Raw genomic sequence first — 21,500 nt, 5'->3', positions numbered from 1 at the left:
ACTCCCTGCTTTGTTTGCAGCCTGCCAGGAGACTATTGTTTCCTCTTTTGGTGCTGCATATTTCTTTCTTTACCATTCTCAGATTGCCCATTGCTACTAAAAAAACACATCCTCTTTCACTTTTCCTCCCTGGTTTCTGTATACACTATCCAGAGGATCACTTACTGGGCAACAAACAATACTACATAATGTAATATGGCACACAAAATCATCAATAAGCATGACTTAAAGGGGTTGTCTCGCGCCGAAACGGGTATTTTTTTTCCATAGGCCCCCCGTTTGGTGCAGGACAACCCCAAGGGATGTGTTAAGAAAAAACAAAAAACATATTACTTACCCGAATCCCCGCTCTGCGACGTCTTACTTCTTCCTTCTTCTTACTTCACCAAGATGGCCGCCGGGATCTTCACCCACGATGCACCGCGGGTCCTTTCCCATGGTGCACCGTGGGCTCTGTGCGGTCCATTGCCAATTCCAGCCTCCTGATTGGCTGGAATCGGCACACGTGACGGGGCGGAGCTACACGATGACGCGTAGAAGGGGGCGGAGCCATAACACCGCCCGTGCCGGACAGAGCAGAAGGGGAGAAGACCACACAGCGCAAGCGCGTCTAAAAAAGCAAAAAGACATCAGAATTAGACGGATCCATGGAGACGGGGACGCTAGCAATGGAGCAGGTAAGTGAATAACTTCTGTATGGCTCATATTTAATGCACGATGTACATTACAAAGTGCATTAATATGGCCATACAGAAGTGTATAACCCCACTTGCTTTCCCGAGACAAGCCCTTTAAAGATACATGTGTATAACATTACTTGTAAGCAGGAAAGTGAGGGTTACTTGACGTTGACCGCTCTTAGACATTGACTATCAAAAGTTTTCTTTATATAAGTTTGTTAACTCTGTGCTGCTTTGATTCTCAACTACTCCCTGCTTTAAATCCAGCTTGCCATGACACTATTGTTTCCTCTTTTGGTACTGCATATTTCTTTACCATTCTCAGATTGCCCATTGCTAATAAAGAACACATCCTCTTTCACTTTCCCTCCCTGGTTTCTGTATACACTATCCAGAGGATCACTTACTGGACAACCAACACACAAGATATTTGGAAACAGAGATGTAATAGGTTAAACATGTGTTCTAGTATTTCTCTTTCACTTTGTATTTAAAAACCAGGTCCACTAAAATTGCCACTAAAACTCACTGATTTCATCATGAATATATCATGCACATATATAGCCAGATTGCTGAATATTTTAAGGGCTATTTTATGGGGAAAACAGGTTTATTGACACAAGAGCTTCTAATTCAACCATTGATTACTGGTTAAAGCTTTAATGGGCTTTTAATATGATTTATTCAATTTGTTGATAGAAGATTAAATATTATAAATAGTCCATGGATTTATCCAATCTGCTGTTGACATTGGCTCATTTAATTAGGTATCAAAATGGACCTGTCTAGTATGGTGTCAACATGGACTTTTCCAGGGCTTATAGTAATGTAATGATAGATTAAGTTATCCTTACTCATTATTAGGTCACCTTGGAACAGTTCATATTCAATCAGAGCAAATTCACCACATTTATGGATCATCATTATGGAATAGCTCTGAGAATATATTCACATATCTACTTTGCTTTTTCAGTCACACAACACTAAAGTATCGGTATGGTATGTCACTCAATAGTATAATCAATGTCATAATATATTGGGGTTGTTCTCATGGAAATCAGAGTCTGAATTCACAACAAGGTGGGAGTATCTCAAAGATTACAATATAGTTGGCCAAGTGCTATTTCAGTTCCTTTTAATGTGTTAGTTCCTCTAAGACAAGTTATAAACTTGTCTTAATATCAAAATGATCAGGAGTAGTTCCAGAAGCTGGATCATGAATTCCTTGCCCTACTTCATTTTCACAACTTCCAGTAAGTAGTGACCTATTTCTTATTTTTGGAATGGGTCAAACTGGGAACTGTATAGGCTTAGAAGTAAAAGCAGAGTTTGTATTTTGGTATTTAGTTCTGTCAGATGTGTAAAGATGATATATTACATAATCTTTACATTTCTGTAAGTTACTGCATTTGTATTAACAGTACAGTGATTTAGTTAAATGCAACATGATTGTTGAGATCTGTAGAAGAGGCTTCAGAGAAGTCTAGAGAAAGTACTCCACCGCAGTGCCCACTTTTATGGCAGCTGTTATTTTAGTCTTGGTACTCTGCTGGCGATGGGACTTTCTCTAAATTTACTCTGTCCAATGATTGGGCTAGGACATTCCTAGGAACATTCATTTGCCTGATCATCATGCTCAGTGAAGGTGCTGCTTATCACTCGACGAAGGAGCTCTTTTGATCACTTGATCATTTCATGCGGCATCAAAAATTATTTTTGTTAGTTGCACATCTTCCTATGTAAACAGTGGATGTGCGACCGACAATGATGAAACTCTATGAGAGATGAAAGATCATATGAACGTAATGGTCCAGTAGGCACCCATCACCGTGACAATATCTTTATATGTAAAAGGACTTGTAGTTGAGACTGAGGTGAGAAAATTCACAGGTTGATGGTAGCAATGTTAAAACTCATTAGATGAAATCTACTAAACAGATAGTGACATAATTCCTTCAAAAATTGTGCCAAAAATGAACAAATTTAGTAAATGCTTTAGAAGTTTCTTGTATCCACCTCAAACTTTTAAATACTATTTAGAAAAAGTGGCAATTTTATTAAAAACCAGCACCATTTATTGCTACAAAATATTAGTATATGCAGTATGTATACCAGCCATAAGGTGATATAAGGAAGAGAAAAGCCCCTGTGCCAAATGTATCAATTTTTCATGCCACATGTGCCATTTTTAATGAATTTATAGCAATTTTTGCCATTTCATAAATGAATGATTCTATTGATAGATACTCCCTATATTGTCTAGCCAAAGTTGTTAACACTCATTTACAAATGGCAGAATCAGAAACAGCAAAAAAACAAAAAACAAAACAAAACCTTTTGTCCAGATCTAGACACTCAATGCTTTATTTAGATGTATAAAAAACAAGATAAAACCACATTGAATGAACAATGAAGCTTACATGTTTCAGATGTGATGTGTGTCTTCAGTCATGGCATACAAGTTGTAAGCTCCCACCGTATTTTAAATTCAAAACTAACCAATCACATGACGGATTAGTATAACCATTCATAGAACGTACACTCTGGTCCTAACACAACAAAACAGAACAAATGACAATATGAAATTCAAGGCTGCAGAGAGTATACTAAAACCCAAAGTTCCAAATACATGAATATGAGGTTCATTCGAAATGCCCTAAAAAGGAGGCATATAGCAATGATTTACAGGGTAAGTTAAATTATATGACATAAATTGTGTTAATGCTAAACATTTAAATTTGACAAATGTGACTTACTGCTTTGTCCGTGAAAAAATTATGATTTCTCATTTGAAATGTAACACTTAAAGAATAGAGATGAGTGAACGTGGTTGTTTAGAGCAATTACTTGAACGAGCATCGCTTTTTTCGAGTAACTGCCTACTCGGGCGAAAAGATTCGGGGGGCGGGGGAGGGGGGGCACTCTCTATCCCCCCCCCCCCCCCATTCCCCCCAGCTCACCCCCGGCACCCCCAGAATCTTTTCGCCTGATTAGGCAGTTACTCTAAAAAAGCGATACTCGTTCGAGTAATTGCTCTAAACGAGCATGTTCGCTCATCTCTAATATTACATAGTAACATAGTTTGTAAGGCTGAAAAAGACACTTATGCATCCAGTAATGTTGATCCAGAGGAAAGCAAAAAAAACCATGAAGCAGAAGCCAATTTTCCTAATTTTAGGGGGGAAAAATCCTTCCCGTATCCGAACCTGTCAGAATAGCTCCCTGAATCAAAATCCCTTCTGCAGTAATCTAGTGATTAAAACGTAATATTGTTAGACTGAAGAAAGGATTACCTTGGAAATTCCAGTACGCATCTTGGTTTAGGACAGAGCACCATGGAACAAAACCTGAAAAACAATGGTGCAATTATACTTTTTCCCATTTGACCCCACTTAAAACATTTTAAAAATGTTTCCTTATGTCACATGGTACATTAACTTGTAGTATTAAAAAAAACACAGTAAGTAAAAGAAGCCCACCCATTGCTTTGTTGATGGGAAAATACTACATTTATGGCTCATCGAAAGTAGGAACGAAAAAACAAAAATAAAAAATGAGCAGGGGAGTTAAAGTGAATTATCCAGTAAGCCTCTTGGTTTAAGAGAGCAGATCTGTGACCCCCACCACATACTGGCTTCTTGGCCTTTTAAATTCTTATTATAAAAAAGGTTAATAGTTAGGGATGAGCGAGTATACTCGCTAAGGCACTACTCGCTCAAGTAATGTGCCTTAGCCGAGTATCTCCCTGCTCGTCCCTAAAGATTCGCAGCTGACAGGTGAGTTGGGGCAGGGAGCGGGGGAGAGCGGGCGGGAGAGAGGGAGAGAGAGATCTCTCCTCCGTTCCTCCCTGCTTCCCCCCCGCAGCTCCCCGCCCTGCGGCGGCACCCGAATCTTTCGGGACGAGCGGGGAGATACTCGGCTAAGGCACATTACTCGAGCGAGTAGTGCCTTAGCGAGTATACTCGCTCATCCCTATTAATAGTATTATTGTGCTCATGAATAAAGTGCAGTGAGGGTTGAAAGGAATATCAGCAGGGACATGTATTAGGGCTAGGAGAAATTGCATTAATTGCAATAATGACATCTCCTTTTTTGCCTTGAATTGAGAAATCAGAAATTGAAACTGTTTCTGAGAAATCAGACCAGAATAGGATACACTGTGATTTTTTTCACAGAGACCATCAATCAGTATAAGAAGAAAACAGTCTGCATAACTGTATTCACTGTAATGGGTCGGTGTGCTGTCCGTGTGTAGTAAGTTGAAAACAGACATAAAAATTACCCATATCAATAAACCCTTAAACAAAGAAGCCATTAAAACATTGCATCCTATTGACTGCTATATATTTGGTTGTATATTTTTTTGTTTCTTTATGGCCACTGTATAACCAGATTATGCTGAGTACTTTGTGCAGAACGATGCATCTAATCAGTGACTGAGTTTAAGAACTTTACAAAGCACAGTGTTAAAACTTCAGCTCACCTGAGCCTTTTCTAGTTGAAGTGGAAGAAGCATTGTTTAGTGCGGCTGTATTATCTTAAAAATACATCTTGTTATTTGTATAGCACCAACTTATTCCAAAGTGCTTTCAAGTAATTTATTCATTACCCCCACCAAGCTGGGTACTCATTTTACTGACCTCAGAAGGATGGAAGTTTGAGTTGACCTTGAACCAACTACCTGACCAAAGCAGGGACTGAACCCACAACCTTCAGGTTGTGAGCAAGATCTTAGGACTACATTTCTGTTGCCTTAGCACTTTGTGCCACACAAGGCTCTATATCTTTCTTCATCTTTTGAACATCCTACTCCACGTGTTTGTGTTAGAATAGCCCAGTATCCATGCTGCACATTTCAATTTTAACTCACAAAAACATTGAGACATTAAAAACTACACTATTTTTCTGATCCACATGGAAGTCAATAGAAATGTTGCACTACAGTTTCATGAGACTTCCAAAGTTCCAATAAAGGTGTTGCTTCCAGAAAGGCATATTACTATAATATGGCATCAATGTCCAATTGATAGAAGTCTAGCTGTTTTGACCTCTATCTAAGGGTACGTTTACACATACTGGTTTTTGGTGCGGATTCACATCAAAATCTGCAACATAATCGCCTCTGAGGATTTTGGTATGGAACCGCACCAAAATCTGTATAGTTGGATGATTTTCTTGCCAAGGATCTGCAGCAGGTTTCACCCTTCCAATTGATTCTGCTGTAGATCCACAGCAAAAATCATGTCAACATTTTGACAGGGAATTGGATATGTGTTTTTTGTTGCTGAATTGGTGCAGATTTTCCACACCATTCCCACAATGGTACCTTAATACTGGAATGAAGTGGCCACTTTGTCTCTTACTAGCTCTGATCAGCTTTCTCCAGATACCCAACCATGCCACCTCTTGAGAAGGCTGAGAACCGACAGTAGACAGTGTGATATGATGTTTTGCTCACTCACAGTTAATTTGTTCTATCCGATAACTAGGATATGCCCCCAAATTCTCAATGCCTTGAATTTCTATGGAGAAGTGTAATATTCTGTTGATCTGATTCACCTCACTGTATGACTCCCTCCTATGTAACATTACCCTTGCTTCTACTAGGTACCAGCACAGCAGAAGAAGTCATCTACTATTCTGATCTACTAGTCTAATCAACTATTATTTTTTTCAGGCTATCTACTTCTGAACATACAATGGGTATCAGCCAGTAAGTATGGCAAAAAAGTGAAAAATGTTAGTGACTTGCAGCATTACTGTAACAAAAGAAGAGATTCCACCGAAATCTTCTGATCCCCTTGTGGATGGTACATGAGTTTATTCCTAGGAGAAATCCTATTTTTATATTTATATTTATCCTCTTTTTGGGAGTAGGGGGAACCAAAAAAAACTTGGAAACCTAGCATTGTTATTTTAACTATTCCATTCACCATGTGAAAGAAATAGTGTGATATCTAATAGTTCAGACTTTAACAGATGTGGAGATACCAATTATGTATTTTTTTCTTATTGGTTAAGTTTTTATGGCAAAAAGAGGTTTTGTTTGAATTTTTAATCTTTTTAAAAATCTTATTCAACTTTGTTGTCCCACTAGGGGAATTGAACTTGCAAGTACTTGATTGCTTGTTCAATGCTGTCATTATCTATGCTGACTGTTAAACCTGCATAGGCATTTATGCATGGCAGCCCTGCAGATCTGCAACCCATTGGCACACCACGCTTTCATCACAAGGGGGACAATGTGGTAACGGGGGCTCCCCTCACTAATGGCTTACATGTCACAACATCTAAATGGTTAAATGGCTGTGATCAGAGCTAGCCAGCGAGTGTCAGTTGTTGAACACAACTGGGGATGGAGCTCATATTCCACCTGCAACTGTATGACATATATTTATGCTATACAGTTGTGAAGAGGTGAAAAAACAAAGAGGAAGGGGCAAAGTACTCCACACAGTGCATGGAAGGAAACCACTGACAGAGGATTCCAAGATCAGCATGAATGACCTTTCAGATTACTTTATACTACAGTTTCTCTTTAGGGTAGATTCACACACAGTATTTAAAAAAAATGCAGCTTTTGTGGCAGTTTCTTTGGACAAAACCAGAAGTATATAAAAAAAAAAGAGGAAATTAGCACATTTATGTCTCCTTCTTGCTGCATCTACTTTTGCTTTGCCTCAAATGGGTTCTTTCACATGAACGTTTTTCTTTTTTCGCATGCATTACGCTCACGCACAAAAAAATAGAAATTACTCTATCTTTCTGCATATTTGCTGATTAAAGGTCCCCATAGAAGCCTATGGGAGGTGCAGAAATGCGCAATACACTTCACAATTCCACGAAAAAGAGGACACATCCAGACCTCATTTGGCTAAATAGCCTTTTAAATCAGGGCGGGGATGTTTTGCACGCATATAAACTGGCGCTGCTTGTGTAAAAAAGTACAGTACATTGCACCGATATGCAGACAAACCAATATCGTTCTCTGCGCAAATTGTGTATACGCTTGTCTGAAGGAGCCCTTATTGTGTAGCTATTATATTTTTGTACAAATCAGAAGTTTATGTGTATAAATGAAACTTGGTAATATAGTTTATTAGGTACAAATAGGTAATATAGCTCATTAGATACAGTCTTTCTCACCAGCATGTATTTCTTCTGCCATGGAAAGCTTTCTGCATGTTCAGAAACCTCCTCAGTCACTAGAATGATCTGTCCAGCTTCAAACCATACAGTGAAGGCAAGAAGGGAGAGGAGGGGGATGCAGCTGCATCTCTCACTCAGTAATTCTGTGGAACAGAAGGAAAGTGGGAGGAGAAATTACCATAGGGAGAACACATCTGATTGGCTCAGAGCACACAGCACAGCTCTTGCATCCAATAAGCAGGTTGGATACAACATTTATGGCAGTATTAAACCTAATATACGTAGTAATCTCTTTTTAGTAACTTTAGGTATGTTTTAAATATTTAATATGTAACCTCTACCTTTTTTTATAACTAGGTACTCTTCCAAAACCAGTCCTCCAATTGCACACAGGAAGCCCCCAAAACATCATTGTGATAGGTGATAACATTATGCTGAATTGCGCAAATGGATCAGGAAAAAAGTTTTACTTGGTGCATGAAAAAGCAAATGGAAAGAATGAAACTATAGAGCACAACATCAATGAATTTCGCCTTACGAACGTTCAGATTGAACAAGACGGTGACTACTTCTGCAAATACTGTGATCATGGAGCCTGCTCTGACCTTAGTTCTCCTTTGAATATTTTCGTCCAAGGTTAGTTGTGCAGTGATGACCATTTTCTTTTCCCCAGTTATATAAGCCACTAGCTGATTACCCGGCGTTGTATTTTATTTTTAGACACAAAAAGAATTTAAATATGTATGTGTGTGTGTGTGTATATGTGTGTACTGATTTAATATATTAGTGTACAATGAGGAGGTCGTCTGTGTAATATATTGGTATATGAGGAGGAGGCCGTCTGTGTAATAACTTACTGCATGAGCAGGAGGTCGTCTGTGTAATATATTGGTATATGAGGAGGAGGCCGTCTGTGTAATATCTTACTGCATGAGGAGGAGGTCGTCTATGTAATATCTTACTGCACGAGGAGGAGGTCATCTGTGTAATATATTGGTATATGAGGAGGAGGCCGTCTGTGTAATATCTTACTGCATGAGGAGGAGGTCGTCTATGTAATATCTTACTGCACAAGGAGGAGGTCATCTGTGTAATATTAGTATTTGAGGAGGAGGAAGTTGTCTGTGTAAGATATTATCTGAGGAGCAGGAGGTCTGTGTAATACTGGCGTAATTAAAAATCAAAAACTCACGACTTCCCCTGAAATTTCTTTGCTTGCTATTTCCTATACTGCTGAGGTAACATGAAAGCGGTGCTGTGATTGGTTGTTGTATATTATACCACTGAGATAAAATGAAAGCTGTGCTGTGATTGGTTATTATATATTATACTGCTGAGGTTACATGAAAACTGTGCTGTGATTGGTTGTTATATATTATACTACTGAGGTAACATGAAAGCTGTGCTGTGATTGGTTGTTATATATTATACTGCTGAGGTAACATAAAACTGTGCTGTGATTGGTTGTTATATATTATACTACTGAGGTAACATAAAAACTGTGCTGTGATTGGTTGTTGTATATTATACCACTGAGATAAAATGAAAGCTGTGCTGTGATTGGTTGTTATATATTATACTGCTGAGGTTACATGAAAACTGTGCTGTGATTGGTTGTTATATATTATACTACTGAGGTAACATGAAAGCTGTGCTGTGATTGGTTGTTATATATTATACTGCTGAGGTAACATAAAAACTGTGCTGTGATTGGTTGTTATATATTATACTACTGAGGTAACATAAAAACTGTGCTGTGATTGTTTGTTATATATTATACTGCTGAGGTAACATGAAATCTGCGCTGCGATTGGTTGTTATACATTATACTGAAGTAACACGAAAGCTGTGCTATGATTGGTCCTTATATATTATATTGCTGAGGTAACATGAAAGCTGCGCTGTGATTGGTTGTTATGTATTATACTGCTGAAGTAACATGAAAGCTGCACTATGATTAGTTGCTATGGGCAACACAGATTTCCTTTTGGACAGCTTTCATAAGAGTAGGTGCTGGGCTCATTTCTGTTTGGTACATAGTGACTCAGTGCTGGTGGGAAGCTGTGTGGTAGTTGGAGCAGAGGAGGAGGTTGTCTGTGTAAGATATTATTAACAGAGGAGCAGGAGGTCTGTGAAATATAAGACTGTAAAAAAAAAAAACATCTGCTGAAGTGTAATTCCGGCATTTCCCTCTTTCCGCCCAGGGGTAGTTGGGCTGTGTTATCCTACCCAAATTTGCTCCCATAGGATGAGTTATATATGTACCAAGTTTGGTTGAAATCGCTCCAAGCGTTTATGAGTTATTCTGGCACATACATACATACATCCTACACTGCCCCTTTCCCCCCAGGGGTAGTGGGGCTGTGATACCCCCACCAAATTTTTCCCCATGGGATGAGTTATATACATACCAAGTTTGGTTGAAATTGCTCGAGGCGTTCATGAGTTATGGTGGCACATACATACATCCTATTTTATATATATAGATAGTGTTGGTGGCATGCGTTAGTGTATTCCAGCAATTCGTTGCAATTATATTAGAGACTCCCCCTATCCACAGATGTATACAGAGTGTGTGAGTTTACAAAGATGGCCAAAACAATTACAATTTAGAGATTATTAGAAATAAATGTATTTTTGGTCTCATGAGTAATCTGAAAAATTACATAAATGAAGTAGACCGCAGCATTCCAAATCTTGCCCTAAATATAAGTTGTTTTTATTAACCAGAACATGTGCAAAATTTCAACCATAACAGGTCTTGGCTACCATGCGTATAATGCAAGTGTCCACACATAAGGAAATGGGCCAATTAGGAGATGGAAGCTCCAATATACAGAAGAGAATTAAAACATCATAAACAGTCATGAGAAAAACTAAACACACCCTCTTTAAATTCTATGGTTTTACATATCAGGATATAATAAACATCTAGTCCTTAGAAATTAGTTAAATGCAATCTCAGATGAACAAAACACACAAGACAAATTACACTGTATCATTATTTAACAAAAATTGGCCAAAATGCAGAAGCAGTGTGTGAAAAATCAAGTACAACTCATGACTCAATAGCTCATAGAACCACCTTTAACAGCAGTAAAGGTACGTTTAGATGCTACAACTGTTGGGCACATATGCGCCCACAGCTGTCCCAGGAACTGTTACTCCTATGCTTTCACAATGGAGCGTAGTCAGTCAGAGAATAGAGGCAGAGCATGTCAGAAATCATTTCCGGCTGCCCACCTGCATTCAGTCCAAATGGCAGTCACTCCAAAATAGAGGAACTTGTGTTTACACTAAGCAAGAATTCGCTCAGTAGTTGTTCCATTTTAGGTCACTGAAACATAACGACCAATGACTACTGAGCAACGTCTAACTGAGTGTCCTGTCGGAGCCAGGGTGTACCCAAGCTAGCAGTCACGCATTATCATTCATTTCAGTGACAATTGACCTGTATTACCTTAACTCGAAGTAATCATTTTCTATATGACTTTATCAGTCTTTTCTTTACAATGTTGCTTCAGTTCATCTAAGGTTGTATTTACTTAATTTTAATACCTTCTAAGGACTAGATGTTTTTTTTATTATGCCCTGATACATGCAACCATAGAATTCAAAGAGGGTGTACTTAGTCCTAATCATGACTGTACATGCAATATACAAAGATATATCACCTATACTATATGTATAGGATGTTTTGATTCACTTGTGTTTTCACAGCTGTATTTCCTAACTAGCCCATTTGCAGACTCTTGGATAATGGGTATGCTTGACAAATACCTGTTATGGTTGAAGCGTTGTACATGTTTTAGTGAATAAACACACATTAAATATGCAGCAAAATCTGGAGTGCTACAGTCCTCTTTCTTTATGTCCGGTTTGTAAGTTGTCCACTGCCCGGGATGTTGACTAAGAGCACCCTCTTCTTATGGACTTGTACAAGTAGTGCTGTTATTAGCTTTATTACATAATCAGTTTTTATGCCAGATTGCTGATTTAGTGTTAAAATCCTTCATGATATTTGAGGATAGTTAAACACTTCATGATAGTTAAACATTATAAAGTAAGCAGCTTGATCAGGGTCTTCTTTCCAATCAATCCTGGCAGCTTTTTCCATTGATGTGATGCCCATAGTGCCAGGAAAGACTTCATAGTATTAGATACAGACGACTGACCTGGGTGTTTTTTGAAGTTTGATTACATGCTCAGAAAATCCTTTAGTATCAACTTACTGTGTATCATTATAATGATGGAGCAATTAATTGGCATAGTTTTCACTTTTCCTTAATGTGAATTACCTAGCTCAGGTTCATGGCCTAGGTATTTTAGGCCTTCAAAACTAGGCCATGTTTTTTTTTAGTGATCAGTTTGGCTTTTTATCATTATTGTATACACTATTTTTGCATTTTTAGCCATTATTAGGGTTTAAATTTGTAATAAGTTAGACTTTTTCAAACTGGTTTTTAGAATTGCATGTGGCATTATAGAATTGGTATATCCAATTTAGGGTTATTAGATCAAGGCTGATAGGTTGTGGAAGTTTGTTTAGCAGAATGTGGTGTTTGTCCCAATCAGGGAACTTTCACACGTGATGAAAATATACCGCAGGACGCAACCAAATCTGCAACTGTGGAATACGACAGGTAGCTTGCGGATTTTGGTGCCGAATTTACAGTGGCTTGCGGTGCATCGTGCGGCTTATTCTGTCCTGTGTGAATGGTCATTTACAGTAGAAAGCTGATCTGTTGTGACAATAATCATTGTTATGGCTCTGCTGGGTTTAGTTACAATCAGCAGTAACCGCCTGCAACCAGCATCCTGGTAATTATATTAGCACCAATGAAGGCTGGGACATCGTAACAGTGTATCAGCACTCAGTGACCTCTGTGTATGTGTATTCAGAGAAGACAAAATGGTAAAAGTGTGGGTGCCGACTAAGCAGTGTCTAACACAGGGGTATCGTTTTTCGGGGGGGGGGGGGCTCCTGCAAGGGGGTGTTAACAGATTTAGGCGAAATATAGAGTAACAAACAGAGAAGTCCTGAATTGTATAAGACCTGATATATCACTGAACAGCAAGATAGTCCGGCTCCGGCTGACATATTTTGGCCATGTAATGCGAGCAGAGTCACTGAAAAAAACTATAAAGCTTGGACAGATCAGTGGCAAAAGAAGACACGGCCACCAAAGGGCACAATGGCTGATACTGTCAGAGTTGATACTGGCATGGATATCACACAACTGACAGAAGCAGTGCAAAACCAGAAAGTATGGAGGGAGCTCGCCTTTAGAGTTGCCTAGGGTCGTGAACGACTAAACGACTAACAACAACAACAATATAGAACAGAACTAAGACAGCACTATGAATCTTTGCCAAGGAAAGGAAAGACTAATTATGATTCTGCTCTGGCAGCTGGGCACCCATTGTCAGGCTGCATAATGGGGCGGGGCAGGTTTAAGGACCCAGACTACTCACTGTAAAAATGGCAGGATTTCCTTGTGGTTAAAAAGTATGTTTTGCTTTTTGTGATATTCATATTGTATTCAATTTTTTTCTATTCACAGATATGTTCCCAAGACCAGCTATTATTATCAGTCCACGAAGAGCTGTCCAGCCAGGGGCAACTGTTACCATCGTTTGTAGTACATACTATAATAATGTGGACTTTTCCCTCTTTAAAAATGATGTGATTATCAGAAATGGCTCTAATGATGGAAATCATTTTTCGTATAAGATAGACCATGCAAGACAAGACAATGTGGGATACTATTCATGCATGTACAAAAACAGGGCCAATGGTATGAAATCTGTGAGAAGCAATCCAATGAAGATATCAGTGCTAGGTAAAGAAAATCAAAACAAATTTTACTATGAGTGCTGAGTATTTAAGGATTCATTTAATTCAATGAATGGCTGAGCACTGCCTGTGATTGGCTGAGTGCTGGTCCAATCACAGACAGCGCTCAGCTGTCATTCAGTGAATGGCTGAGCGCAGCCTGTGATTGGCTGAGCACTCAGCCAATCAGACCAGCGCTTTGAGGAGATAGGGATTTTTAAATCCCCACCTGCTAGAAGAGCTTCAGAACAGTGTTGGGGAGCAAGCGACAAGACGCGCTGGAGCTCTGACAGCGGCAGACAGGTGATGTATTATTTTTTTTATTTTTTACACCAGCTAGGGATGATTTTCAGAGAAGGGCTTACATTTCAAGCCCATCCTCCTGGCGCATGGATGTCCTATCTTTTGCAGGTGTGAGTATTTTGCGCCGGTAAAAAAAATGGACATCTGAACACTACACAGGGAACCAATGGTTCTATCAGATTGTATAAAAATATCAGGGGACAATACAGAGATCTCTCCCATGATTTGTTTATACCCAGGGCTCTGACTGTAACAAGGGGGCATCCTCTACGTCTAGAGGAAAGAAGGTTTCTACACCCACATAGAAGGTTTTTTTTTTCTTACTGCAAGAGCAGACTATGAAGCTGAAAGCCTTAACAATTTTACATGTTATAGTCACTGATTACTTCAAATGGGTCGGTAAGGCAGGGACTACCAATTGCTAGATTGGAGTCAGAAAGGAATTAAATCTACCTCATTGGATTTTTTTGCCTTCCTCTGTATCAACATTGGGAAGTAATATGCTGAATTAGATAGACATGTGTCTTCTTTCGGCTTTACATACTATGTTACCAGATGTAATTCCGCAATTAGGTTCTGTGGAATAAAATGTAAGAAATTCTAAAAGACGTTCCACAGTTAAAGACGCAACAGAATCCACACTAATTCACAATATTTGCATCTTTTAAATTGGTTTGGAGTGCATCAAAATGAAAGAAGGGAAACTTTTGTGGAATATTAATGGGGCAGTTTTTCAAGTTTCTCCTGCTGTGATCCATTCTGATTAACAAGCAATAATTCTGATTGTTGATGTCCTTTCTAGCACTGCCTGCTCCTTCAGTAACCTGGGAAGAAGATCCTAGTAATAGTGCAATGTTAAGAATCAACTGCACAGCACCTGAAAATCATGAATACAATCAGTTCTTCTTCAGGCTTCTGGACAATAGTGAAATCATTGAAGATGAGATTAAAGCAATAAAGAGTAGTAGTGTGACATTTACCGTTACTAAACCGAAGAATACTGTGAAAAGATATGAGTGTATGTATCGGGTAAAACTGGACTATGATTATGCAGATTCACTTAGTAGCATTGTACAAATTGAGATGAAAGGTACGTATAACAAGAAACTCTTCCTCTTTTTGTCAGTTGCTCTCTTCACCTCTATTTCTGTTCATTTAAGATGATAAATTGATAGATCTCCTCCATAGATATTTTCCTACATGATAATATTTATATCGCATTTTTATGGACATATATGGAAACATTTATAAAGGGAAATATAGAGCTTTTTACCTAGCGAACAATCAGAGAAGTGTCTTTCCTTTTAAAAAACTAATCAGATGAGTTGCTAGGATCATAAAAGCCCCAATGCATATATAGCTCCCCCCCCCAATGATATACATATCTAGTTATCATATAACATTATTACCGCTATACCAGAAGCAAATATTGCTGCCATACAGTAATTAAATGATCTACATACTATGACTGACTCAAACACACTATACAAAGACCAATGTTACCACTATGAAAGGCCCAAATAATACCGCATACCATTACAGCTACTATTCCACAGTGACTCACTATTACTAGATTGTTACCGAATAAAAATTTCCACAGAAAGACTAATTTTACTAATACCACAGTATTAGACCCAAATAATATTGCCACATCATGACCACTACATAGTAAGTGAATGCTACTTTTATACTGTTAGTGTATTAAAACCACTGTGCAAAGAATATTACCGCACTACAGTAACCATATAGTGGTAGATACCAGCTCTACACAGGTGATTGCAGTACCATTGTATCCAACTATTACAGGTAACTTCCATTCTGACTCAAGTCATTCACTTTTTCCATCTTTTATATCCTGCACCATGATAACTTCTTTAAGTCATGACTTGTTTCTGCAAAATTTGCAACACAGATATATTTGGCTTCTCACTTTACCAGCACCCCAAACACCATTACCAACCGATACAAACCCTTCATCCCGTTGCTACTCCCAATTCTGTGCCTGTTACTACTCTATCTGAACCTACTACTGTACCTGCTGTTGTGGCATGGTGTCCCCAAATACTGTGCTACAGAAATAATAGTGTCCTAACTATAATTGACCCCACAGACAATACCCCTGAAAACAATAGTGCCAGATAAATAGTGTCCCATATTATGTTACAGAAATTATTAGTGCATCACACAGAAGAAGCGCCATCTTTTGCACCCAAACAGTAATAGACTTATTTTTAGTACACCACAGAATAATAGTTCCTACTTTGTGCCTCCACACAGTAATAATGCCCCTTTTGTGCCCCAAAATAGTGATAATACCAACAATATTGCTTCCTTGAAAGTAATAATAGCCTTTGTGTGCCTCGCAGAAATACTGCCCTCTTTTGCCCAAAAGACATTAATAATGCCCCTTGTGCCTTTTTTTTTTTTAAATAACTACTTTCCTTATAAGTGCCTCCTTATATAGTGTTGCTAATGCCCCATCTCCTTACATAATAATAATAATGTCCTGATGGCGTGACCCCTTATACAGTGATAATAATATGCCCCCATGCCATGCCCCCTTATATGATAATAATGCCCTCCTGGCGTGCCTCTTTATATAATAATGCCCTATAGTGTGCCCCTTATATGATAATAATGCCCAGAGAAAGGAATAACCATTATAGTCACCTAATCCCTGGATGGTGCAGCGTCCTCTTTCCTTTTTGCACTGTTGCCATCCCACTGGGCTGGACCGGAAACAGTGCAGGAAGGAAAGAGGAGGTGGTGCTGCCCACGAATTAGGTGACTATAATGATTCCTTTTTCTGTACTACCATGTTTCCCTGAAAATAAGACAGTGTCTTATATTAATTTTTGTTCAAAAAGGTTTAACTTTTTTACATGTATAGCTGCCTGGACACTATTTAAATTGACTTTTTAAATTAACTGTTAGCAGGGCTTAATTTTGGAGTAGGGCTTATATTTCAAGCATCCTCAAAAAGCCTGAAAAATCATTTTGCATCCTCAAAAATTCTGGAAAATCATGCTATGTCTTATTTTCAGGGAATGTCTTATTTTAAGGGAAACGGGGTATATGTGGTTTTGCCAACAGAGAGTGGTAGAGCAGGGATCTTATGACTTCCTGCTCTACCGTAGATATCAACGGGAATTCAGGGCACTGGGCTAGAGTTCCAGAGATTGTGCTCTGGATCCTTAGTGCTAACGACACCCCTAAAACTAATAACAAATATATATATATATATATAAAGTATGATATATTAAGGAACAATACTTCAGTTTATTAATCCATTATTATTACTCCTATTTGTTTCAGGGTACTACGTACTGATTTTTATCCGACACATTCTGTCGGCATTGGTCCTTATACTGATGGGTATTATCCTATTATTGCACTTCAAAGATTTTAGAAGCAAGAATGATTTGCCACCCACTCGGGTCAACTATGATAAAGGAACTGAGGTGGTGTGGACAAGTGACGATGCATAAGTGACAGGACCTGCAACAACTGCCACAAACAGTTATGAAGATGATGTCAAAGCTTTATTAATAAACATGCAAAACCTAATTTCACAGCAGCATGTGAGATTGGGAATACTATCAGCAATAGGACTGTTAGATAGGTCTATTCTATTAGGCCATGCAGTATATGTCATCATTTGGTGCACATCTGAAATACTTTGTTAAATTATGGCATATCTGAAGGTAAAAAGAACTTGCCAGTTGTAAACTCAGCCTCTTGAGCTCTGGACTTCTCCTGCCTTCAGTTTCTGGCAAAAGATGTCTAACCCAGAGGGTCCTCGTCCTCTCAAATCTCCCTGGCAAAGCATCTCACCCTATCTCACAGTTCGGATGCATGGGTGATTGAATTTATAACTGTAGGTAACACATTCTGTTAACACAGAGTGTTAAAGTGTGCTCAATGGGGTCATAATATGGAAACCTAGCTTGTAACTTCTGCTCCTACTCAAGTTCAACACCAATCAACATATCTGGCAACCTGGGTAAGGAAGTACATCACATTTCTGTGCCTAGGGCAAATAATTAAATGGCGCCCTCTTCTATTATGTTTATATGCTGCAGATAACGGTCAGGGACGTTGGAAACTCGTTCCATGCAAATGAATAGGATTTGCAATAATTTGATTCACATGTTGCAGAAAAAATCTATTATGTATAGTATAGTAGATGCCTTGACTGTTGCTGCAGAGCTGGCCTTGGATTTCACTCTTCGCAATACAAATTCAAAGAAAATCCGTGCTAAACCCTGCAGATAATACATACATATTTGGCGGTTAATTTTGTAGTTGATAGAAGGATATGAAGTAAAGGAGTTCACGGAAACATCCCTTACTTAGTTGACAACATAATTCAGGATGTTTAGGCTCTACCCCCTCCGTGTTTATGATACTGCCCTGAACCACCCCAAAATGTCCATGAATACTAACTACCCACACACTTTGGCCTAAATTTGCAAAAACGCCACTTTTCTGTGGTCATTTCCTGGTGGTCTATAGTAGTAAAGCAGTTAATGGGCAAATCATTGAGTTTAAAGGGTTTTTCCCGGCAAAAACTATAAATGACCTATTTTCAGGATAGATCATGAATAGTTAATTGTTAGGGACCCACCACTCAGGATCCCCATACGTGCATCATAGGGGACCGAAGTGGAAGTGCCAGGCTGGCTTCACTCCCATTGAAATCAATGGGAGCTGAAGTGGTCGTTACACTTCCACTGACGTCCCTGGAGGCAGAACTTACTGGAAGTATAATAACCGGCTTCAGATCCCATTAATTTCAATGGAGGTGAAGCCAGCTAGGGCATGTCTGCTTCCATTCCCTATGATGCACATCTGTCCCGCTGCAATGACAGCTCATTGCCAGTGATGAGTCCCTGGCAATTAGCTATTAATGACCTACAGTATCCTGAGCATAGGTCATAAATAGTTTTTGCCTAGAAACCCCCTTTAACCTTTTCCAATCCACTGTCTGACGTCTGAAGACATTATGATTTAAGGCTGTACAGCTCCGATGTTGGAAGACGTCTGTCGGGGTTCTCTTACTGTATATTGCCAGCCTCTCTGCTGTCGAAGCCTATCCAATGTGTCACCTCATGCAGTACTGGGTTCAACCAGCAGATAGCGCCATTGTATAACAGCAGAAAAAGAGTAAGCCCCCTAGGAAAGCCAGGATACAAATTGGATTGGAAAGGGTTAAGTACCTGGTGTCCAGTAATTAACTCATCTCAGGCTCCTGTACTAACACATGCACCAAGCTTTGATCCACAAGTATAATAGGTTTTAATAGTGCAAGGATCTTCTTCACAGTTGGCAAGCAATGGCAGCTGTGCTGGACATGGAGGTTGGTCAGCAAACTGGCTGCCATTACTATGTGGCATGCTCAGCAGATTAGAGATGCCATATGTCTAAATCATCATGCATGGTTATGTATATACAGTACTCGTTGCCCATTACATACTGCATACTATTTTTGCTTGGTGCATTAGATGCTGCAATATACTTTTTGTATACATTTTTGTATGACTTTTCTTATGGTAACACATGCTATAATAATTTTCCTGTGATTACTGTTATAAAGGGTGTATTTTAACATGATTGTTTCTCTTTTATTCCAACTAATAGTATATTATAGATGCAGAATATATCATGCATTGTATATATGTGTATACATTTCTTCTCATGCTTTCTCTAGTTCCATCACTGGTACCACAGGCACTTTTGAGTCCCATTTTCCTTAGTCCCAGAAGTTGATTCAAATTGTCAGACACTCTGCTTTCAGTTAATAAATTCCACACACCATGAGCGTAGCCAGGTGGGCAGGAGAGGGCATGTGCCTCGGGTGCAATGAGGGTGCTGGACCAGCCTACAGTCAAAAGAGGCAATCAGCTGCTTGCTGCAGTAAGGCAGAGATATAGCTGAAATGCTGAAGGATCTTTGATGTGGTGATCAGGTGACCAGTCACCTGTATACTGAGTCTGCTGGACAATCAGAAGAACCTTTGATCATGAGAGTTTCTTGCTGTCTTTTCTACAATACAGGAAATGAAGATCCTCACGAGCAGGTAAGAGAGCTCTAAAACTGTGTGAGGGCACTTAGGAGGCCACGATCACTGTGTTGGGGCACATAGGAGGACACTATCACTGTGTGGGGGCACATAGGAGGCCATGATCACTGTGTGGGGGCACATAGGAGGACACTATCACTATGTGGGGGCACATAGGAGAACACTATCACTGTGTGGGGGCACATAGGAGGCCACGATCACTGTGTGGGGGCACATAGGAGAACACTATCACTGTGTGGGGGCACATAGGAGGCCACGATAACTGTGTGCGGGCACATAGGAGGATACTATAACTGTGTATGGGCACATGGAAGGACATGATCACTGTGTGGGAGCACATAGGAGGACACTATCACTGTGTGGGGGCACATAGGAGGCCACGATAACTGTGTGGGGGCACATAGGAGGACACTATCACTGTGTGGGGGCACATAGGAGGCCAAGATCACTGTGTGGGGGCACATAGGAGAACACTATCACTGTGTGGGGGCACATAGGAGGCCACGATAACTGTGTGCGGGCACATAGGAGGATACTATAACTGTGTATGGGCACATGGAAGGACATGATCACTGTGTGGGAGCACATAGGAGGACACTATCACTCTGTGGGGGCACATAGGAGGCCACGATAACTGTGTGGGGGCACATAGGAGGACACTATCACTATGTGGGGGCACATAGGAGAACACTATCACTGTGTGGGGGCACATAGGAGGCCACGATCACTGTGTGGGGGCACATAGGAGGCCACAATCACTGTGTGGGGGCACATAGGAGGCCACAATAACTGTGTGCGGGCACATAGGAGGATACTATAACTGTGTATGGGCACATGGGAGGACATGATCACTGTGTGGGGGCACATAGGAGGACACTATCACTGTGTGGGGGCACATAGGAGGCCCCGATAACTGTGTGCGGGCACATAGGAGGATACTATAACTGTGTATGGGCACATGGGAGGACATGATCACTGTGTGGGGGCACATAGGAGGACACTATCACTGTGTGGGGGCACATAGGAGGCCACGATAACTGTGTGGGGGCACATAGGAGGACACTATCACTGTGTGGGGGCAAATAAAAAGCCATGATCACTGTGTGGGGGCACATAGGAGGCCAAAATCACTGTGTGGGGGCACATAGGAGGACACTATCACTGTGTGGGGGCACATAGGAGGCCACGATCACTGTGTGGTGCCAAATAGGAGGACACTATCACTGTGTGGGGACACATAGGAGGCCACGATCACTATGTGGGGGCACATGGGAGGACACTATCACTGTGTGGGGGCACATGGGAGGACACTATCACTATGTGGGGGCACATGGGACGACACAATTACTGTGTGGGGGCACATAGGAGGACACGATCACTGTGTGGAGGCACATAGGAGGACACGATCACTGTGTGGTGCCACATAGGAGGACACTATCACTGTGTAGGA

General features: G+C 40.0%; 1 protein-coding gene across 2 annotated transcripts; it reads left to right on the top strand.

The window, feature by feature from the left end:
- Positions 1-1,831: 1,831 nt before the first annotated feature.
- LOC136631488 (immunoglobulin superfamily member 1-like) lies at positions 1,832-19,560 on the top strand. Of its 2 annotated transcripts, XM_066605788.1 has the most exons (6): positions 1,832-1,933; positions 6,358-6,393; positions 8,187-8,465; positions 13,394-13,672; positions 14,771-15,058; positions 17,284-19,560. In XM_066605788.1, exons 1-6 carry the CDS (start codon positions 1,867-1,869, stop codon positions 17,454-17,456), a joined length of 1,122 nt encoding a protein of 373 aa, XP_066461885.1. In that variant the 5' UTR covers positions 1,832-1,866; the 3' UTR covers positions 17,457-19,560. The 2 variants fall into 2 exon arrangements, with proteins under 2 accessions (XP_066461885.1, XP_066461886.1); XM_066605789.1 differs by lacking the exons at positions 1,832-1,933; positions 6,358-6,393 and adding an exon at positions 7,940-8,070.
- The last annotated feature ends 1,940 nt before the right edge of the window (positions 19,561-21,500 follow it).

This window comes from Eleutherodactylus coqui, chromosome 6 (genome assembly GCF_035609145.1).
Source record: "Eleutherodactylus coqui strain aEleCoq1 chromosome 6, aEleCoq1.hap1, whole genome shotgun sequence".
NCBI classification, from domain to species: domain Eukaryota; kingdom Metazoa; phylum Chordata; class Amphibia; order Anura; family Eleutherodactylidae; genus Eleutherodactylus; species Eleutherodactylus coqui.
Note: the sequence above shows the minus strand (reverse complement) of the source record. Positions and strands in the feature narration are given on the sequence as shown.

Excerpts from the sequence above, each read along its gene's own strand:
- LOC136631488 (XM_066605788.1), top strand. The coding sequence starts at position 1,867 with ATGATCAGGAGTAGTTCCAGAAGCTGGATCATGAATTCCTTGCCCTAC. Across the intron at positions 1,934-6,357 it reads CTTCATTTTCACAACTTCCA|GCTATCTACTTCTGAACATA; the intron begins GTAAGTAGTGAC and ends TATTTTTTTCAG. Across the intron at positions 13,673-14,770 it reads AATGAAGATATCAGTGCTAG|CACTGCCTGCTCCTTCAGTA; the intron begins GTAAAGAAAATC and ends TGTCCTTTCTAG.